The following is a 15,496-nucleotide window of genomic DNA, read 5'->3' on the forward strand; positions in this document are numbered from 1 at the left end:
ATGATCTGACATTTAAGTTCTACGAATAAAAACTGGAAATCGGAATTCTAATGTTCAATTCATTTGCCTCAAAATCCAAAAACAAAGTTTGATTTACAGGGTGGATCTTGATTTCGTTAAAACGACAAATGTGACAGACCGAGAAAAACGTACCACCAAAACAAAATATTGTTCTTTATATCAGGGAGTACAAAAGTAATAACCCCAAACAATTTAACATAATCAATAATACACCCATACCGTGGTAACCAAATTAAAAAATTGTAATTTGGACCCGCCGATTTTTTTTTTCATGAAAAAGAGCAAATCGGACCAATACTGACTGAAAATTTAATTTTAAGCTCATGCAAACTAATACTTGATATATCAGAATTTATCAAAAAATTTATCATCCATTATTATAAAACAGCGAATTTTTAAATTTGGATTTTTTCTAATACAACAAAATAGTAAAAAAAAATCAATGCATTCAAAAATAATATAATATAACAATTTCTCATAAAGTAGTAATCTACTGTCATCACTCCGTTGAAAAGAGACGTGTAAACAAAAGAAATAGTGTCGCACCTTGCATGAAGTAGAGTAAAAAAAAAACGAGTCAATCGATTTCATTTATATGGAAAAAACGGTGAACTAACTAATAAAAAGGCTCTATGTTATTGGACGTTATCCGAATAAACCTGCCGTAAAAAAAATTCTCAAAGTAGTGTTTCGACAAACTCACTAGTATTAAAATTGAATTGTATTAATTAACGAGATTTGTAGAGATTTACCTTCCTTCATCACAAAAAAGTCCACTTTCTTTAAAGAGCACCAGCATCGTTTTTGGAATGGTTAATATGATGACCTTCAAATCACTCACGCAGTACTCACGCAGTGTTTTTAATTGCTATATACGTATTAAATTTAGAATTTCATTTTATTTGTACGTATTTTAGCCAAGTTGTTGTGATTGAATTGTGTGAAACTGTATCTTTTAAAGTAAAAATAAGTAATGGCAACATCTACTACTAAGCAAACTCTTGCAAAATATGTGTGCTATATTTAAAAAAAAAATGTTTTCTGTAGATATAACTAAGTAGCACACACATTTTGTTATTCTACTAAATAGTTACATATTTGCTTTAATATTCCTTCCATTAAGTGCAAATAGTCGAATAAAGCTTGCCAAGATCATTAATATGTTTTAGAAACTGATATATTTTATTAAATTACCTTTGACGAAACTGATTAATAAAACATTTTTACAGATTTCCTATGAAATGTGTTTAAGCATGGTTATACATCAATATTTATAAAACCATAAATTGTTTTAGAATGATTTTATTGAGGGCACAGGATGCGATAATACAAACGTTTTTTTCCAAGAGCTTTATAGCAAGATTTTATAGTTATTCAATTTGCATATTGCGACATTTTTGCATTCAAGACCATTTTAATAAAAGTGTTTATAAATAATCGAAACAGCTAATAAAATAGAAAGCGCTTTAAAATATCAATTTTATCACATGCGACATTCCTATGTAGCTTCATGAACACAAACCTATCCTTTCATGCTAATTCAAAACTCAATCTACTACAAAGTTGCAAAATTTCTGGTGGTCAAATTTCTAATTTCTAAACGAAGTGGAAAAAAGAGTGAAAGATTGTTATCAACTAATTTTAAATTCTTCTTAAAATTCTGTAAATCAAATAGTTGCCACATCCATGGCTAGGTTGGAATCTGCCATCACAAATTTAGAACATCAAAATGTAAATTCCAGTTCCTCTGAAAGCCAATTAGAGCTTAAAAATATAGAACCTGTCGATTCACTTTACGAAGAACACACCACTTAGCTCTCCGAAAGCAGTAAAAATATTAAGGTAAATCAGCGCAGCTGACTATGGGCTACTTTCTGTATTGCATTGCATTAAGAGGGCTTTTTAGTATTTTGAATGATAGAATTCGTAATCTGTGTTTTCGAGACGACTTTTATAGAGGTAAATTATATTTCAGAATTGTGTTAAAGACTAGTTTCAAATCAGTTTAATTTTATATGTATGTCGGAAGGAATAAAAATGATTTAATTCAAATCGCCGCATTTTCTATTGTTCAAATAGAAATAAGCGTCATATTGGAAGCAACCATCTTGTCATAAATAGGAAAAATTATAAAGTCTATTAAAAGTTTTAATTTGAACACGGGATTTGACATTCAGAGTGTAACAGAACGTCACGCAATGTTTTTTAAATTTATTAGAAACAAACATTTTTTAAGAATTACAGACAATTTTAATTCAAATTTTTTAAGTACGGGCAAAATTGGAAGAGCTTTGAAATTTAAACTTCAAATATATATGTATAATGTCAGTAAAATTGACCTGGTATTTCACAATCAGGGCTGTAATATTGCACATAATATATCTATCCAATTTAAGCCAAAGCCTGTGAACTTCATCAAGCCTCCATTAAGCAAATAATTGTGAAGAGTATCAAATCATTTTTGTCGGCAATATTATCGTATAACAATAAAAAAAAGATTTGTGATTCTTACAAAATGAAAATGTCATTGCTAAGTTGTTAAAGTCCCACACAACACAGATTATTATTAGATTAAACGGTGCTGCTATAAAATTATTAATGAGTATTCTGTAATAATCGTTTGAAACGACATTTATAAAATAATTTAGTTTTAGTTTTAGAGTTAGTTTAGTCTGCTAAATCTATCACCCTAGATTTCACCCTAACTCGGAAACAGGTTAACCCATTCTTGAAACAAGATTTATTAGATTGCTTTAGACCAAAATTATTTTGAATTTAATGGACAGATTTACATCTCTAAGCAAGGTTTGATTGTGGGAAACCCACTTAGTCCTTTGTTAGTCGAGATTTTTATGGATAATTTGGAAAATATCATACTAGAACATCGTTTAAGTAAAAGTTTTCTATGGTGGTATAGATACTTTGCTTGTTTTGTTGGAACGGACAGACAACTGAATTCTTTTTTAAATTACATTAACTCATTACATAATCGTATAAAAATCACTATCGAGATTGAACAGGATAACTCTATAAATTTTTTAGACTTAACTATTACGAAAACGCAAAACAAATTAAATTTTTCCATTTATCATAAACCTCCACACACGGACACAGTCATACATAACAGCTCAAATCACCCTTATACACACAAAATGGCTGCATTTCACTCTTTTATACACCATAATCAATTCAATCACATTCAATAGAAAATTACAACAAAGAACTTAATATCATTAAACAAATTGCACTGAAGAACGGCTACAATCCTTCCATTATAGATAAAATTATAAATAAAAAACAAGTCCAGACAACAGTAAACTCTATATATCCGGAACCTAATACAGAACAAGAACAATTTAAAACAATTACATACATATTAGAACCTAGTGAAAAAGTTTCAAAACATTTTTCAAAATGTGATTTAAAAATAGCTTTCAGAACTAGCAACACAATAGCAAAATTTTTAAAAAACAATAAAACGAAATGCCCAAAATCTCTACAATCAGGTTGTAGACAGGTTGAAATGCGGATCTCGTCCCAAAATTTAACAAACAGGTAGATCCTTCAAGAAACGCATTAACGAACATAAAAGAGCGTTTAAAAACAATAGTCTAGATTCTAATTATTTAAACACAGAAAAACACATTTTTGACGATAATTTTGATATTTTACATACATCCACAAAAAGTAGAAAATTAAATTTATTGGAAGCCATGGAGATTAACAAAATGAGACATTCAAATGTATTGCTTAACGATAAATTAGATTTAAATACCTCTTCTTTATTAAACTTAAATTCTCACAACAACATTAATTAAGGTTTTATGGTCATTTTTCGGTATATATAGTAGCAGGTAGTTTGTAAATATTACAGTTGATAAAGACAAAATATATAATTTTGTGAAAATTTGAACTTCTAGTTCTTATTTATTTTGCTAAAAAACTTACGCTAAACGAGCGAAGTTTGAATTTTTAGCTAATGCAAACTTGCAAATGCAAAAATTTACAACCAAACTCTTGAAAAGTAATCTAAACATGGGCAGTTCATATTTAAAATATACAGAGTGTCCATACAAACATAGGTCCGTAATTGATTAGTTTACAAGATGCTAAAACTTAAAATAAAATAACTTTTTTAAAAAAATGAGCTGATGGTGATCGAAAAACTGGAGATATCGGTATTGTTGGCTCATATATCAAACGGTAATTTTTTTTATGTTCTCTGTTATCCGTAACGAACCTTCGGAAAGTATTCGAAGCAGGATAACATTCGAACGGTCGGAACTACAAATTTTCTTCGACCAGACATTGACATCCATTTTGTCTAAGCGAAATCAAAAGCAATTTTATAATTTCAAATGGATCACTATATAATTTCTTTCAAGCTCAGCTGGTTTGGAAAATTTCCAATATTTGTTTATATTTTTTTACGTTATAATAAATATTTCGGTTCGAAAAACAACACCTTAGACATATTGAATTAGAATGGAAGTGAGTAGAAGAAGTTTATTGTGTAGTAAAAAAAAACAAAAAAAAAAAAAACTCAAGAGTCAAAAGAATTGGACATTAAGATTGTAATTGTTCAAAGTAAATAACGAAAATTGCGAAAAAGTCAGTGTATCTCCCGGTATCGGCCAAAAAATATTTAACATGTTTTGCCGCTTATGTAAACTTCTTTCTTTTGTTTGAATGTAACATATTTTTGAATTTTGCTTTCAAATGAGTTCCGAAAAAAATCATTGAGTCATCAAGTACTACAAAACCCATTTTTCCGTTACAATAAAGTAGAATGTTTAAAAAATAAAGCAAGTGTGAAAAGTTATTTTCGACAAGTAAACTAAAGAAAAGTAAAGTAACATACTCAACATTAAAAAAATAATAACAAAAAACGAGAAAATTACACATTAAGAAGAAATTACATAAAAAATACCACGGATTAAGTAAAAAAAAAATACATACAACTAGTTACTACTCGTGCAGAGTAGAAACAGGAAGAACTTTTTTGCATATCCTTTAAATTCTTTATTACTCAATGCCTTCCCTTTTGATAGTAGTTCATTATACAAAGATTTAACGGTTTTTTTTGTCATTTCGAATAATTGCATTTCTTGTTGTGGAAACCACTTTTTTGCGTAGGATAGTCATGAGAAAAACGGATAAGTGAATTCCTGCTGCGGTTTCGCTTATAAATAAACATTTTTGTGGAATATTCAAGAGGTCGCGTTAGTTTAATCAAAATGTAGGACCAAATGCGAAAAGAGCAACTCTCTAACCAAGTAGACACTCTGTACATTGGCAGCTTATCCACGAACGGACTGGAGAACACTAAAATTTCACGATTCAGCGACTCTTAGGTCAATGGCAAAAGATAACCCCTATAATTGGCCATCGTTATAAATATCGGCCACCACCAGGACGGATTACTTTTTTATTCTCGTTAGTAACTTCCCGACTTGGCTTGATTGCCCGACGCTCTCGAAAACATGGTTCTAAAACTATACGCTGCAATCGGCAGTCCAGCCGTCAGAGGAACCCTTCTCACGATTGAAGCGTTAGGCCTCAAAAATGTCGAAATCGTCCCTGTCGACCTTTTTGCCGGTGAGCATCTCAAACCAGAGTTCGTCGCCGTAAGTATCAACGATTGGTTCTGCTGCAATCGTCGTTTCAACTTGCTGTTTTAGAAAAACCCGTTGCACACCGTACCAACCTTGGAAGACGGAAACTTTATTCTGTGGGATAGCCACGCCATCAACGCGTATTTGGTCAACCAATACGGCAAAAATGACGCGCTGTACCCCAAAGATGGCCAGAAGAGAGCGAAAGTTGACTCTCTGAATCACTTTGACAACGGATACTTGTTTGCCAGAGTAGCAAAGATCATTGTAAGCATGAATACTGTAGTTTACATCAAGTGTCAAATGAAATCGAAAAATGTTTAGATTTTCTCGAGGGTTTTTCTGTTTCTTTCACGGACTAGAAGGTCCGATCGCTTAAATTAAGGGCTAAGGGCCTCTCGGTTTATTATTTTATTCTTATTGTTTTCGAACAATCGATGAAATCGAATTTTTCGAAAATACACGAGCTTGGCAACGAAACTTATATTTCGGCAACAGGTGATCCTACGGGACCCCCATTGGAACAGAAATGATCAGGGTCGAAAAACATTTTTTTTATTTTGTCTGTCCTTTCTCCCTTTCTCTGTAGACGCGGCATTAAATAGACATAACTTTCGAACGATTGCACTTTTTCCAAAATTACTTCCTTTTAAGCACTCCACACACACATTAGCCCGTGAAAAATAGTTGGTCTCGAACTTGGGCGTCCATCTTTTTTTTCAATTTTTGACTGTTTTCGGACATCGCTAAGAAACACGAGAGTGTCCGAAATTTGAAGTCATCGACTGCAAATTTGGCAAACCAATAGCGTTTGGTCCCCTGATGGAGCCTATAGAAATTGAGGGGGCTGGGGGGTAGGGAAGTATTTTTCAAGAATCAAAAATCGTGTTTGCAGGGGTCCAAGGAAAATTTTTTTTTCAAAAACCGTTTATGCAATTGAAAATATCATTTTTATGCAGAAGTTTATTTGAAAAATGAAAAAATTATTAAACTAAAAGATCCGCAAGATCCAGTTCTATAAATTATTCTTGGTAATTTTCAAAATAATTACATGGTGTGTGTTAGTAGGTATCTTAAATGTGCAGCCATCGATTTCAGATTCGGCAGGAATGTAGAGGTCCATATCCACATTTAAACTTTTGAAATTGGGCACAATCAAAAGTCGAGAAGTATTTTTTCAAATTTTTTGAATTATTTTTGCCTCTAGAAAAAAATAATTTTCTCGGAAACTGTCTAGCCGATCGGCATAATTCTTGAACCAGGATACTCGGGAGATCCCGAACCATAACATTTATTTCAAGTGTTTTTTCAATTGTAGACAGACTTTTTCAATAATCGACAAAAATCTAAAAAACCCTGAAAACTGTTCTTTCCCATTGTAAATTATTAGCCGTATATCAAAATTCCTAATATATATGGCAACTTGGTTTAGAAGTTATTGTAGACCGTATCAATAACTACAATTTGTATTTATGGTTTCGGTCTATCACATACACTGTTCGAGATATTTGAAAAAATCCAAATGAAAGTCGCCATTTCTCGTCCTCTGTGTCGAGAGCGAGTTTCAGTTTTCGTCTATGATACAGGGTGCGCGAGATATTTGCAAAAATGTAATTTTAAATCGGAATTACCAATACAAATTTTAATATTTACCAAAGTTTTCAGTAACTTTGAAGTTCGATGAGATGTAAAAGACACTTTTGCGAAAGTTCCTTAGTGGTCCGCAGGTGCACGATAGAAAAACAATGCGCCCCTCTAGGAAAAAAAACACCGAAGCGGTTTTTTTTTAATAAAGATCTGGTCCGCGCTATAATCTTATTTCAGCTACGCAAAAAGGCAAAAAGCACTCTCTAAATTTTATCAGCACGATTTTAGAAATTCTTTAACATTCCCTTTCACATGCGTGGATGGAGAAACATGATTTTGCCGATGAACTCGAGTTCAAATTGTATCTCAACATTTTCACTTTGCCGGATTTTTATGTAAATAATTAAAAAATTTTATTCTTGGTCCAGATCGGAAATATCAATGTCGCTCTCAGAACTTTCGCCAGAATTTACGGTTGTAATAAGTTCATCCGCGTTATTTTGGACATTATCAGCGAACCACATTCCCATATCGGTTTTTTCTATGACGCGTTGAACAAATATTTTGTCCTTGGAGAAATCCTTTTGCATATCCTAGATGAAGCAGAGCGCAATGTGGGAATCTTTTTGTAGGTGCCTTAAGACCTGATGTTAAACCCCTTGAAAAAGTCTCTCTCCCATCTGACATGCTATTGTCACACCAAACATAATTAATCATCTAAATAGATGATATTCCATGTTAACGGTAAGAATTTTAACATCAACCATTTTGACGGACTAGCTCAGTTCAATCATTAATACCTCATTAAACTAATTCAATATATCTTATATACAATATATTTATTTATACCGGGTGATGCACTGGCCAATGGAACATCAGAAATCGCATGTAAATTTTTAGTTGTCCAAAATATTGGCTCCTTGAAGGGGCCGATATGATTAACTTTAAATAAACTTTGAATAAATCTTCATCTTCAGTTATTGAATTAAATACGATGGCAAAATTGCAAAAGGTCAATACCACAAACGCAAGCGAATATTTTCTATGACGTTATTTCCAAAATTTGACGACGTCATAATAGATGCATATTTGGTTTCACGCATTCATTTTATCATTATGTTTTTCTTATAATCAAACTCAGACTCGGTTCCTAAGACCATCTTGTCCTTTAAAGCGTCCTTGAAGTGGACGGGGGGTTTAAGTCACAAGGAAGCTTCAAGGAATGACTATAATTTTGACATTAAAAAGAATTAATAATTATTATAAAATACGGCTATAAAACATTGCTAAAAAGAAACAATATTTCAAATGAACATTATTTTTTAATAATTGCTCAAACAACCCTCCATTAATAGTTAAACAATATCATAAAATTCATTTCCAACATTGCTTAGTTGATATTGTGAAATCCTGTCAGATTCTAAAGAAAAAGTGTTTTGTAACTGGTTAAGATTTTCAAATTTAACATTTTTATGAATAACACTTTTCAAGTGACCCAACAGAAAGAAGTCGTTCGGAAAGAGGTCAGGTGATCTGGGTGGCCAAAAGATTCGGCACTTTGGGCCAATAATATTCCCGTTAAAAGTATTTTCCACATACTCCCTTACCATTTGGGAATTATGGGCGGGACAACCATCTATCGGGTTCCAGATCTCTTGATCTTCGCGAACAACTTCTTCTAGTGGGAGATTAATTTGATTTTGTATTGAATCCAAATAGGTTTCTGACGTGAGGTTATAGTCCATAAAAAATGGTTCTATATCATGATGACCGCAAATTCCCACCATAACATTTATTTTTTGAGAATATGGGCTTGGAGTATGAACCAAACGATATTCATTGTCTTGGCTCCAATACCGACAGTTTTGGTTAGTTTTTTGAATATTTGGTTCGTTGTTGAGTGTGAATGTACACAAATGTGACACAAATATTTTTAAAAAAATCCCTATCATTATTTGCCTTTTCCGTCATTTCAAAAGAAAATGCTACTGTTCTTTCTTCACCTTCTTCGCGAAGCTCTTGGCGCTTTTTGTATTTATAGGAAAAATATTAGTGTTTGTTTAATGTGAGCAGCACTGTCCAAGAATCCTGGCACTAATCATTTTGATTTCCTGCACATGCAGTAAAATGTTCAAATCTCTATTGCCCCTTTCTTCTGCTCTATTATCGATATTTTCAGCTGAACATTTGCATTTAATTATTACGGTGCGTTTGAATTAGGTAATACCTTATACATTTAACTGTTGAAATCGAAGCTATAGTTTTAGCAACAACGTATAATGCCACTTAATGATCGTTACTTTTTCTTCAATCGAATAACGCATATTTTGCATTAATTAAAGCGCGTTTAATAACGTATAACAATCCCAAATTAAAATATTGTTACTCTCAAGAATTTTTCCTGTTGTCATTATCAAAATGTATTTTACTGCTATTTGATTTAATATCTATACTATCATCATACCTACCTTTTCACAAAGTTATATTACAACTTTGGTATAAAATGCACAGGGGAACCAAAATTTGCCCACCTAAAAATTGTGACTTGCTCAGTGTGACTTGCCCTATAGACGAAAGGACAATAAAATTCCAGTATCAATGTCATTTCCAAATATTACTACGAAAAAACAATGAATGACAAAATAACTAGTAATAACTAGTGTCACTCTGCGCTACACGTATTTTTGTAAACATCAAATCAATGTAAGTTCTGACGAATATATTCTGAAAGACACATTGCCAAAACCGGCATCCACTGTTATAAGGAAACGACAATTAATTTTTAAAACAAAGTTGTCGCTGTCAGTTGACATAGATTAAATAAAAGCAACATAAACTGCAGTGAAAAGTTCTGTTCGTGTTGCAATCGTCATGGTTTCGGATGTTTTGACAAGAGCACCTCCTCACAGATCAAATCTAAAAGAGTCACATTGGATTTCCAATGGAGGTCAAAATTACTTTGTCAATTCACTTTTCGGTATTTTAGTCACGGTCAGGTCACTGAGTGAATGTATTCATAAATCCGTTGATCCGCTTATTCAGTCACTCGTAGCAAAGTAAAGTCGTGGCGCTTATGAAACTTATTATCTGTTGTTAATAACAGACCATTCGTTTCTCAGGGCTCACTTTTCAACCCGGACCAAAAAACCATTATCAAAGAGCAGGCGGACGCTTTGGTAGAAGCGTACGGCTTTCTGGAAGCCATCTTGGCCAACAAACCTTTCGTCGCCGGTGATCAGCTGACTATCGCGGACTTGAGTCTGTTAGCGACGGCCACAACGGCCGACGCTCTGATCCCCATCGACGCCCAAAAGTACCCGAAAATAACCGCCTGGATTAAGAAACTGAAGGCATTACCGTACTACAAGAAAGCGAATGAGGAAGGTTTGCAAGGAATCGCCGGTTTCATTAAGAGCAAACTTGGTTGAGAATGTAGCATTGTCGACGGAATAAAGAAGATAATTCTTATATTGTTTTCTGTTTTTATGGAGAAATGCGCAAGAAGGAGGAGTGTATTCAGACAAAGTATTACAGGCTTTACCCAACCCTACAGATTATTAGAAGTATGTGAACAAAGGAAAAGGATAAATATAATAACCAAAACTATGGCTGCCATAGGGAGCCTCCGATCTCTATTGCCAAATATATGTGACATTGCAGCGTTGCAACTACTACTGTTCATATTAGCATGTTTTATAGCTATGTTGGTGATAAAAAATTAGTTTTTAGAAAATTTGGCAAGATGTATCTATGACAATATCAAATATATTTAAACAATTTTAAGCTAAATTGCCGCTGTAACATACGATAGCAGATCTGTATACTCAATGAAACCTTGATCCAAAAATATTATACTATATATATTTTCAATCTATGAAAAACCGTACTAATTTAATATAATATGTAACGGTTTTAAACATGTAAATAGTAATGTATTTCGTATTAGAAAGATACGAACTAGTCATTATTTATGCTTTCGGATAATAAGATAGATTAGATATCAAAATTTTGAAATGATAGGATTGTTAGTAAGTTCTTTGGGTTCCTTTTGCGTTGCTATTTATTATTATTTAATTGTTTTTCTGAGTTTTAGCTTTTAACTCCAGAGCGATTCAAACTCAAAAATAATATTTTTATTACGCAAAAAAAAACAGCCCACATACAAAAAATTAATTAATTAACATTTTTATATTTTGTCAAAAATAAACTTTGTAAACACTGAAATCTCATAGCATAATGCAGCAACCTATTGGTCAGTGGCCGTTCGTGGAAAAAATTTAAGGTGTTTTGCAATTCTTGTAATAGAACCTACCTTAACCTTAGAGTTGTATCTAATCCAGCCGAAAAATTAGTAAGTCCACGAAATTTTCGCTCACATTATGTCCCTGTTGAGAAAATGGTCTAAAGATTATTTTCTATTTTCTAAAGCCAAATTTTCTTCTCTTGGTAATTATGCAGTCGATATAGCAAGGTAACAAAGATTTCCAAAATAGAAAGCCCCTTATGACCGCAGTCCAATTTTTAAGTTCTTAACTTCCATTTTTTGCATATTTTCACATAATTAATCTTAAGTGGAATTTTTTTGCAGAAAATATTTACCCTTTTTTTTTTATTTTTCAGTTTAAAAAAGTACCATTTAATTTTTAATATATTTATTTTCTGGAAATATAGATTTTTTTTGAATATTTTTTTAAATCTATTCATTACTAACGGTAACGTTTTTTAAAAATCTCTGAACATGTCTATTCAGAAAGACAATTATTTTAAAAAATGGAAACGTCGAAATATCTCATCTAGGCCGTTAGTATTCACATATAGATATACGATTTTTCATACTTATCACGGGATCGAAGCGAGCGGCCATTTTCGAGTCGTACGAGACTAGACTAGAATACCAAAACGCCCAAAATAAAATAAACAAATTACATTTTACAAATGTTAACATACTTCTTAAGCCAGCAGACTTATCGCTACTTATTATTGGGATGCCAATTGACGCATGAAGAATAGAACAGCTTGTCTATCCGTTAAATGAAACGAATTTCCACTTGACCTCGCTGAAACATAAACATTTTAACCCCCAACTCGACCGGTCTATTAATAAAAGATAAAATGATTGCTCTGTTGATGACACAGCATTTATTGGGCGGATATAAAACTGGAGGTCGAGAAAAAAATATGCCAGGTACTTAAGTTCACGGCTCGCGTGTTGTAAAGTATCGCTTAAAATGGTGCTGAAGTTATACTCCGCCGCTGCTAGCCCTGCCGTCAGGGGCACATTGTTGACGATCGAAGCCCTTGGACTAACAAACGTGGAAATTGTACCCATTAATTTAATGACGGGAGACCATTTGAAACCTGAATTTTTGGAGGTAACAATATGGAAATTTTATTACCAATGTATCATCGTTATTGTTTATTTAACAAGTAATTTCAACACTGAACACATAATATTTCGCCAAATTTTATACTTTGCGAACGGAACATAGTAAAGCCCGGTCGGAGCAAATATGCAGTTACGTCATAGCATGACATCTTTTTCTTGTTCATTTTGTTTCTCAGATTTTTTTACAGTTTCCTAAATGTGGTAGCATTATAGCTAAGACATACAGTTCATTTTTTATTACGCCACTATATGTGACGTAGCAGCACACCTGCTCCGATTTTAGTTTTTTTTTATGTCGAAATAGGTTTTATGATAATTATTAATTTCACTTCTATTCATAAATGTTGTTAGTAAAATGAAAAAAAGCTGTGCATAACTTTTCACCGGTTTCAGACAGTAATCTGAAATTGATAATTAAGCTTTTGACAACCTGCTTTTTTTATCGGATCAAGGAAAGTTTTCTAATGCCTCATAATTACGTTTTTTCCCATTTGTTTTAGTTTTTCGAGCTTGCTTACTCTACCCACTGCGACGACAAAGCCACTAACCACCAAAAAATAAATAAATAACTAAAGTTAAAAATAAAAAATATATATTCAACGGAATCCAAAACGTAAACCGCAGTTAAAAAATAAAAATTTTGCCTATGTATGTATTGAACCCCGTAAATTTTAAATAATTTACATATATTATACGACCACCCTGTAAAATAATCATATATAAAAATATAATTCAGTTCTCTGTCACTAAACCCCAAAATTCTTCGTCGACCAGTTTGAAAAAACTAGTTTAAATTTTCTTACAACAATTATAGAGCAAAACGAAACCGATAGATGCCGTTTTTTTATATAGGGTGTCTACTTTTATAACTATAAAAAAGCCACATTTATTTCTGATTTTACAATGAAAGAAGTTGCAAGATTTAAAATGAGTTTTTTCGGAATTTACTTGTTTTCTCTAATTTTAAATTGAAAAAATCCCGATTCTCATTTTTGTTCTCTGAAATTAGCTTCATTTTTTAGAAATAATGTAAAAAGTATAAGAAATATTGAATAGTGATAGTTCAAAACTGGGAAAAAGTATGTAATTTTTGTTTTGTAAAATTAAAAATAGATGTCCGACTAAATGGTTTGAAAGATCTTTAACAATAGAAATTACCAGATGTAAAACTTTTTTTCAATTTCCTAAAGGAACTGCTAATAATTTTAGATATTCCCGAAGAGCTGAGGTCGAGTGTATATTTAATATTTTAATTTTCTCTCCCATGGTATGACAGTAACTCATGAGATAAGTTTTCCATAAAAGTTTCAAAAACAATTAAAATATTTCCAAACGAACTTATATCCAAAATATTATAACCATTTACAGAAAAATCCAGTGCATTCTATACCGACTTTGGAAGACGACGGTTTCATAGTGTGGGACAGTCACGCCATTAACGCTTACCTCGCAAGCAAATACGGAAAAGACGATTCCCTGTACCCGAAAGATCTGCAAATACGAGCCTCTGTAGATGCCTTGAATCAGTTCGACAACGGATACTTGTTCGCTAGATTCGCCAAAATCATAGTAAGTAATCACAATGGTCGTTCAAATCATTGAAAGTTAATTTGGCATATAAATTTAAATGCAAAATCTGTGAAGGCCTTATGTTGCAGGCTGCATGTTTAAACATAAATTTTTGGACATTTTCATTTTATTTAATAGACTTTAAGTACCTGAACATATAGCTTTTAAACAGAATGTAAATTACATAAATTATCTATCTATAAAAAACAATTTAAACGTGGAACGGTTTATTCTTTATGCATATGTGTAGAGAGGTTAGCAACGTCAAAAGAATTATTGAGAAAATATAGGAGGACTTCCTCAACAATTAATTTTGTTAATTTTATATGATACTTCGTTTATCCAAATAATTTATTAGAAACCTGGATCCAACTTAAAATACAAAAATTTGATTGCTTCAGCTAGTCCGACTACAACTTAAATGAAAACTTTCCTAATTTAGAATTTGAAGCTTAAAGAGAAGCGTCGTTAAAAGATAAGTTTATGTATTTTCAGCGCGCACTTTTCGCGGGTGCTTCGGGCATAGCCAAAGAAGACGCCGATTCGCTTGTTGAAGCCTACGGTTTCCTAGAAGCCATTCTAAACAAACGTGAATATGTTGCCGGAAAACAGCTAACAATCGCCGACCTCAGCATCCTGGCCACAACCACCACCGCCGTAGCGGCAGTACCACTCGACGAAAACAAATTTCCCAAAGTATCTGCTTGGCTTAACCGTTTAAAGCAATTGCCATACTATAAGAAAGCAAACGAAGAAGGTTTACAGCAGATCGCCGGATTCCTCAAGAGTAAACTGTCTTCGTAGTAATAATAATTAAAATCACTATATAAATGGGTATTTATTTATTGCTGTGTACTGATGTCAGTAGTTCGCTACATCCCTCAAACTTTGCTAGAGAACTAGAAGCTAGAAGAACACTTGTTAATTATATAAAATTTCAGTTAGTCAGATTTATTCTTATTAAGAAAAGGCATTTTCAAAAAAAATTGGTGCCCAATTTTGATTGATTAATTTGACCTTTTTTATATATCGAGGCAACCTATTTTTGTAATATGGTAGGCTGTTACAGGCTAGATTTACCCCGAATCAGAAAATTGCTTTTTGTTAAATACCTAAGTTTATTCCTGCAGTATTAATTAGCATAATTTTAATAAGTACAAATAATAGGCATATATACAAATATGAAAGGGATAGTATTTAGTTTCATCTCCTCTATATTTCAGTTCATGTCTCTCTTTACTTCTCGTCCTTCTAAGCACAAATGGTGCATGCGCCAATAAAACACTAAAAAAATAATAGAAGGCATGTTTATAAATCA

At 32.4% G+C, this 15,496-nt stretch overlaps 1 protein-coding gene across 1 annotated transcript; it reads left to right on the forward strand.

The window, feature by feature from the left end:
• The first annotated feature begins 5,438 nt into the window (after positions 1 to 5,438).
• LOC132698622 (uncharacterized) lies at positions 5,439 to 15,009 on the forward strand. The gene is made up of 6 exons (XM_060664815.1): positions 5,439 to 5,648; positions 5,703 to 5,903; positions 10,343 to 10,650; positions 12,388 to 12,595; positions 13,978 to 14,178; positions 14,674 to 15,009. Exons 1-6 carry the CDS (start codon positions 5,505 to 5,507, stop codon positions 14,980 to 14,982), a joined length of 1,371 nt encoding a protein of 456 aa, XP_060520798.1. The 5' UTR covers positions 5,439 to 5,504; the 3' UTR covers positions 14,983 to 15,009.
• The last annotated feature ends 487 nt before the right edge of the window (positions 15,010 to 15,496 follow it).

This window comes from Cylas formicarius, unplaced genomic scaffold (assembly GCF_029955315.1).
Source record: "Cylas formicarius isolate icCylForm1 unplaced genomic scaffold, icCylForm1.1 PGA_scaffold_2__14_contigs__length_35257938, whole genome shotgun sequence".
In the NCBI taxonomy this organism is placed as follows: Eukaryota; Metazoa; Arthropoda; class Insecta; order Coleoptera; family Brentidae; genus Cylas; species Cylas formicarius.

Coding starts and splice junctions, on each gene's coding strand:
- LOC132698622 (XM_060664815.1), top strand. CDS start 5,505: ATGGTTCTAAAACTATACGCTGCAATCGGCAGTCCAGCCGTCAGAGGA. Junction 5,904..10,342: donor CCAGAGTAGCAAAGATCATT/GTAAGCATGAAT, acceptor TTCGTTTCTCAG/GGCTCACTTTTCAACCCGGA. Junction 10,651..12,387: donor ATTAAGAGCAAACTTGGTTG/AGAATGTAGCAT, acceptor ATAAAACTGGAG/GTCGAGAAAAAAATATGCCA.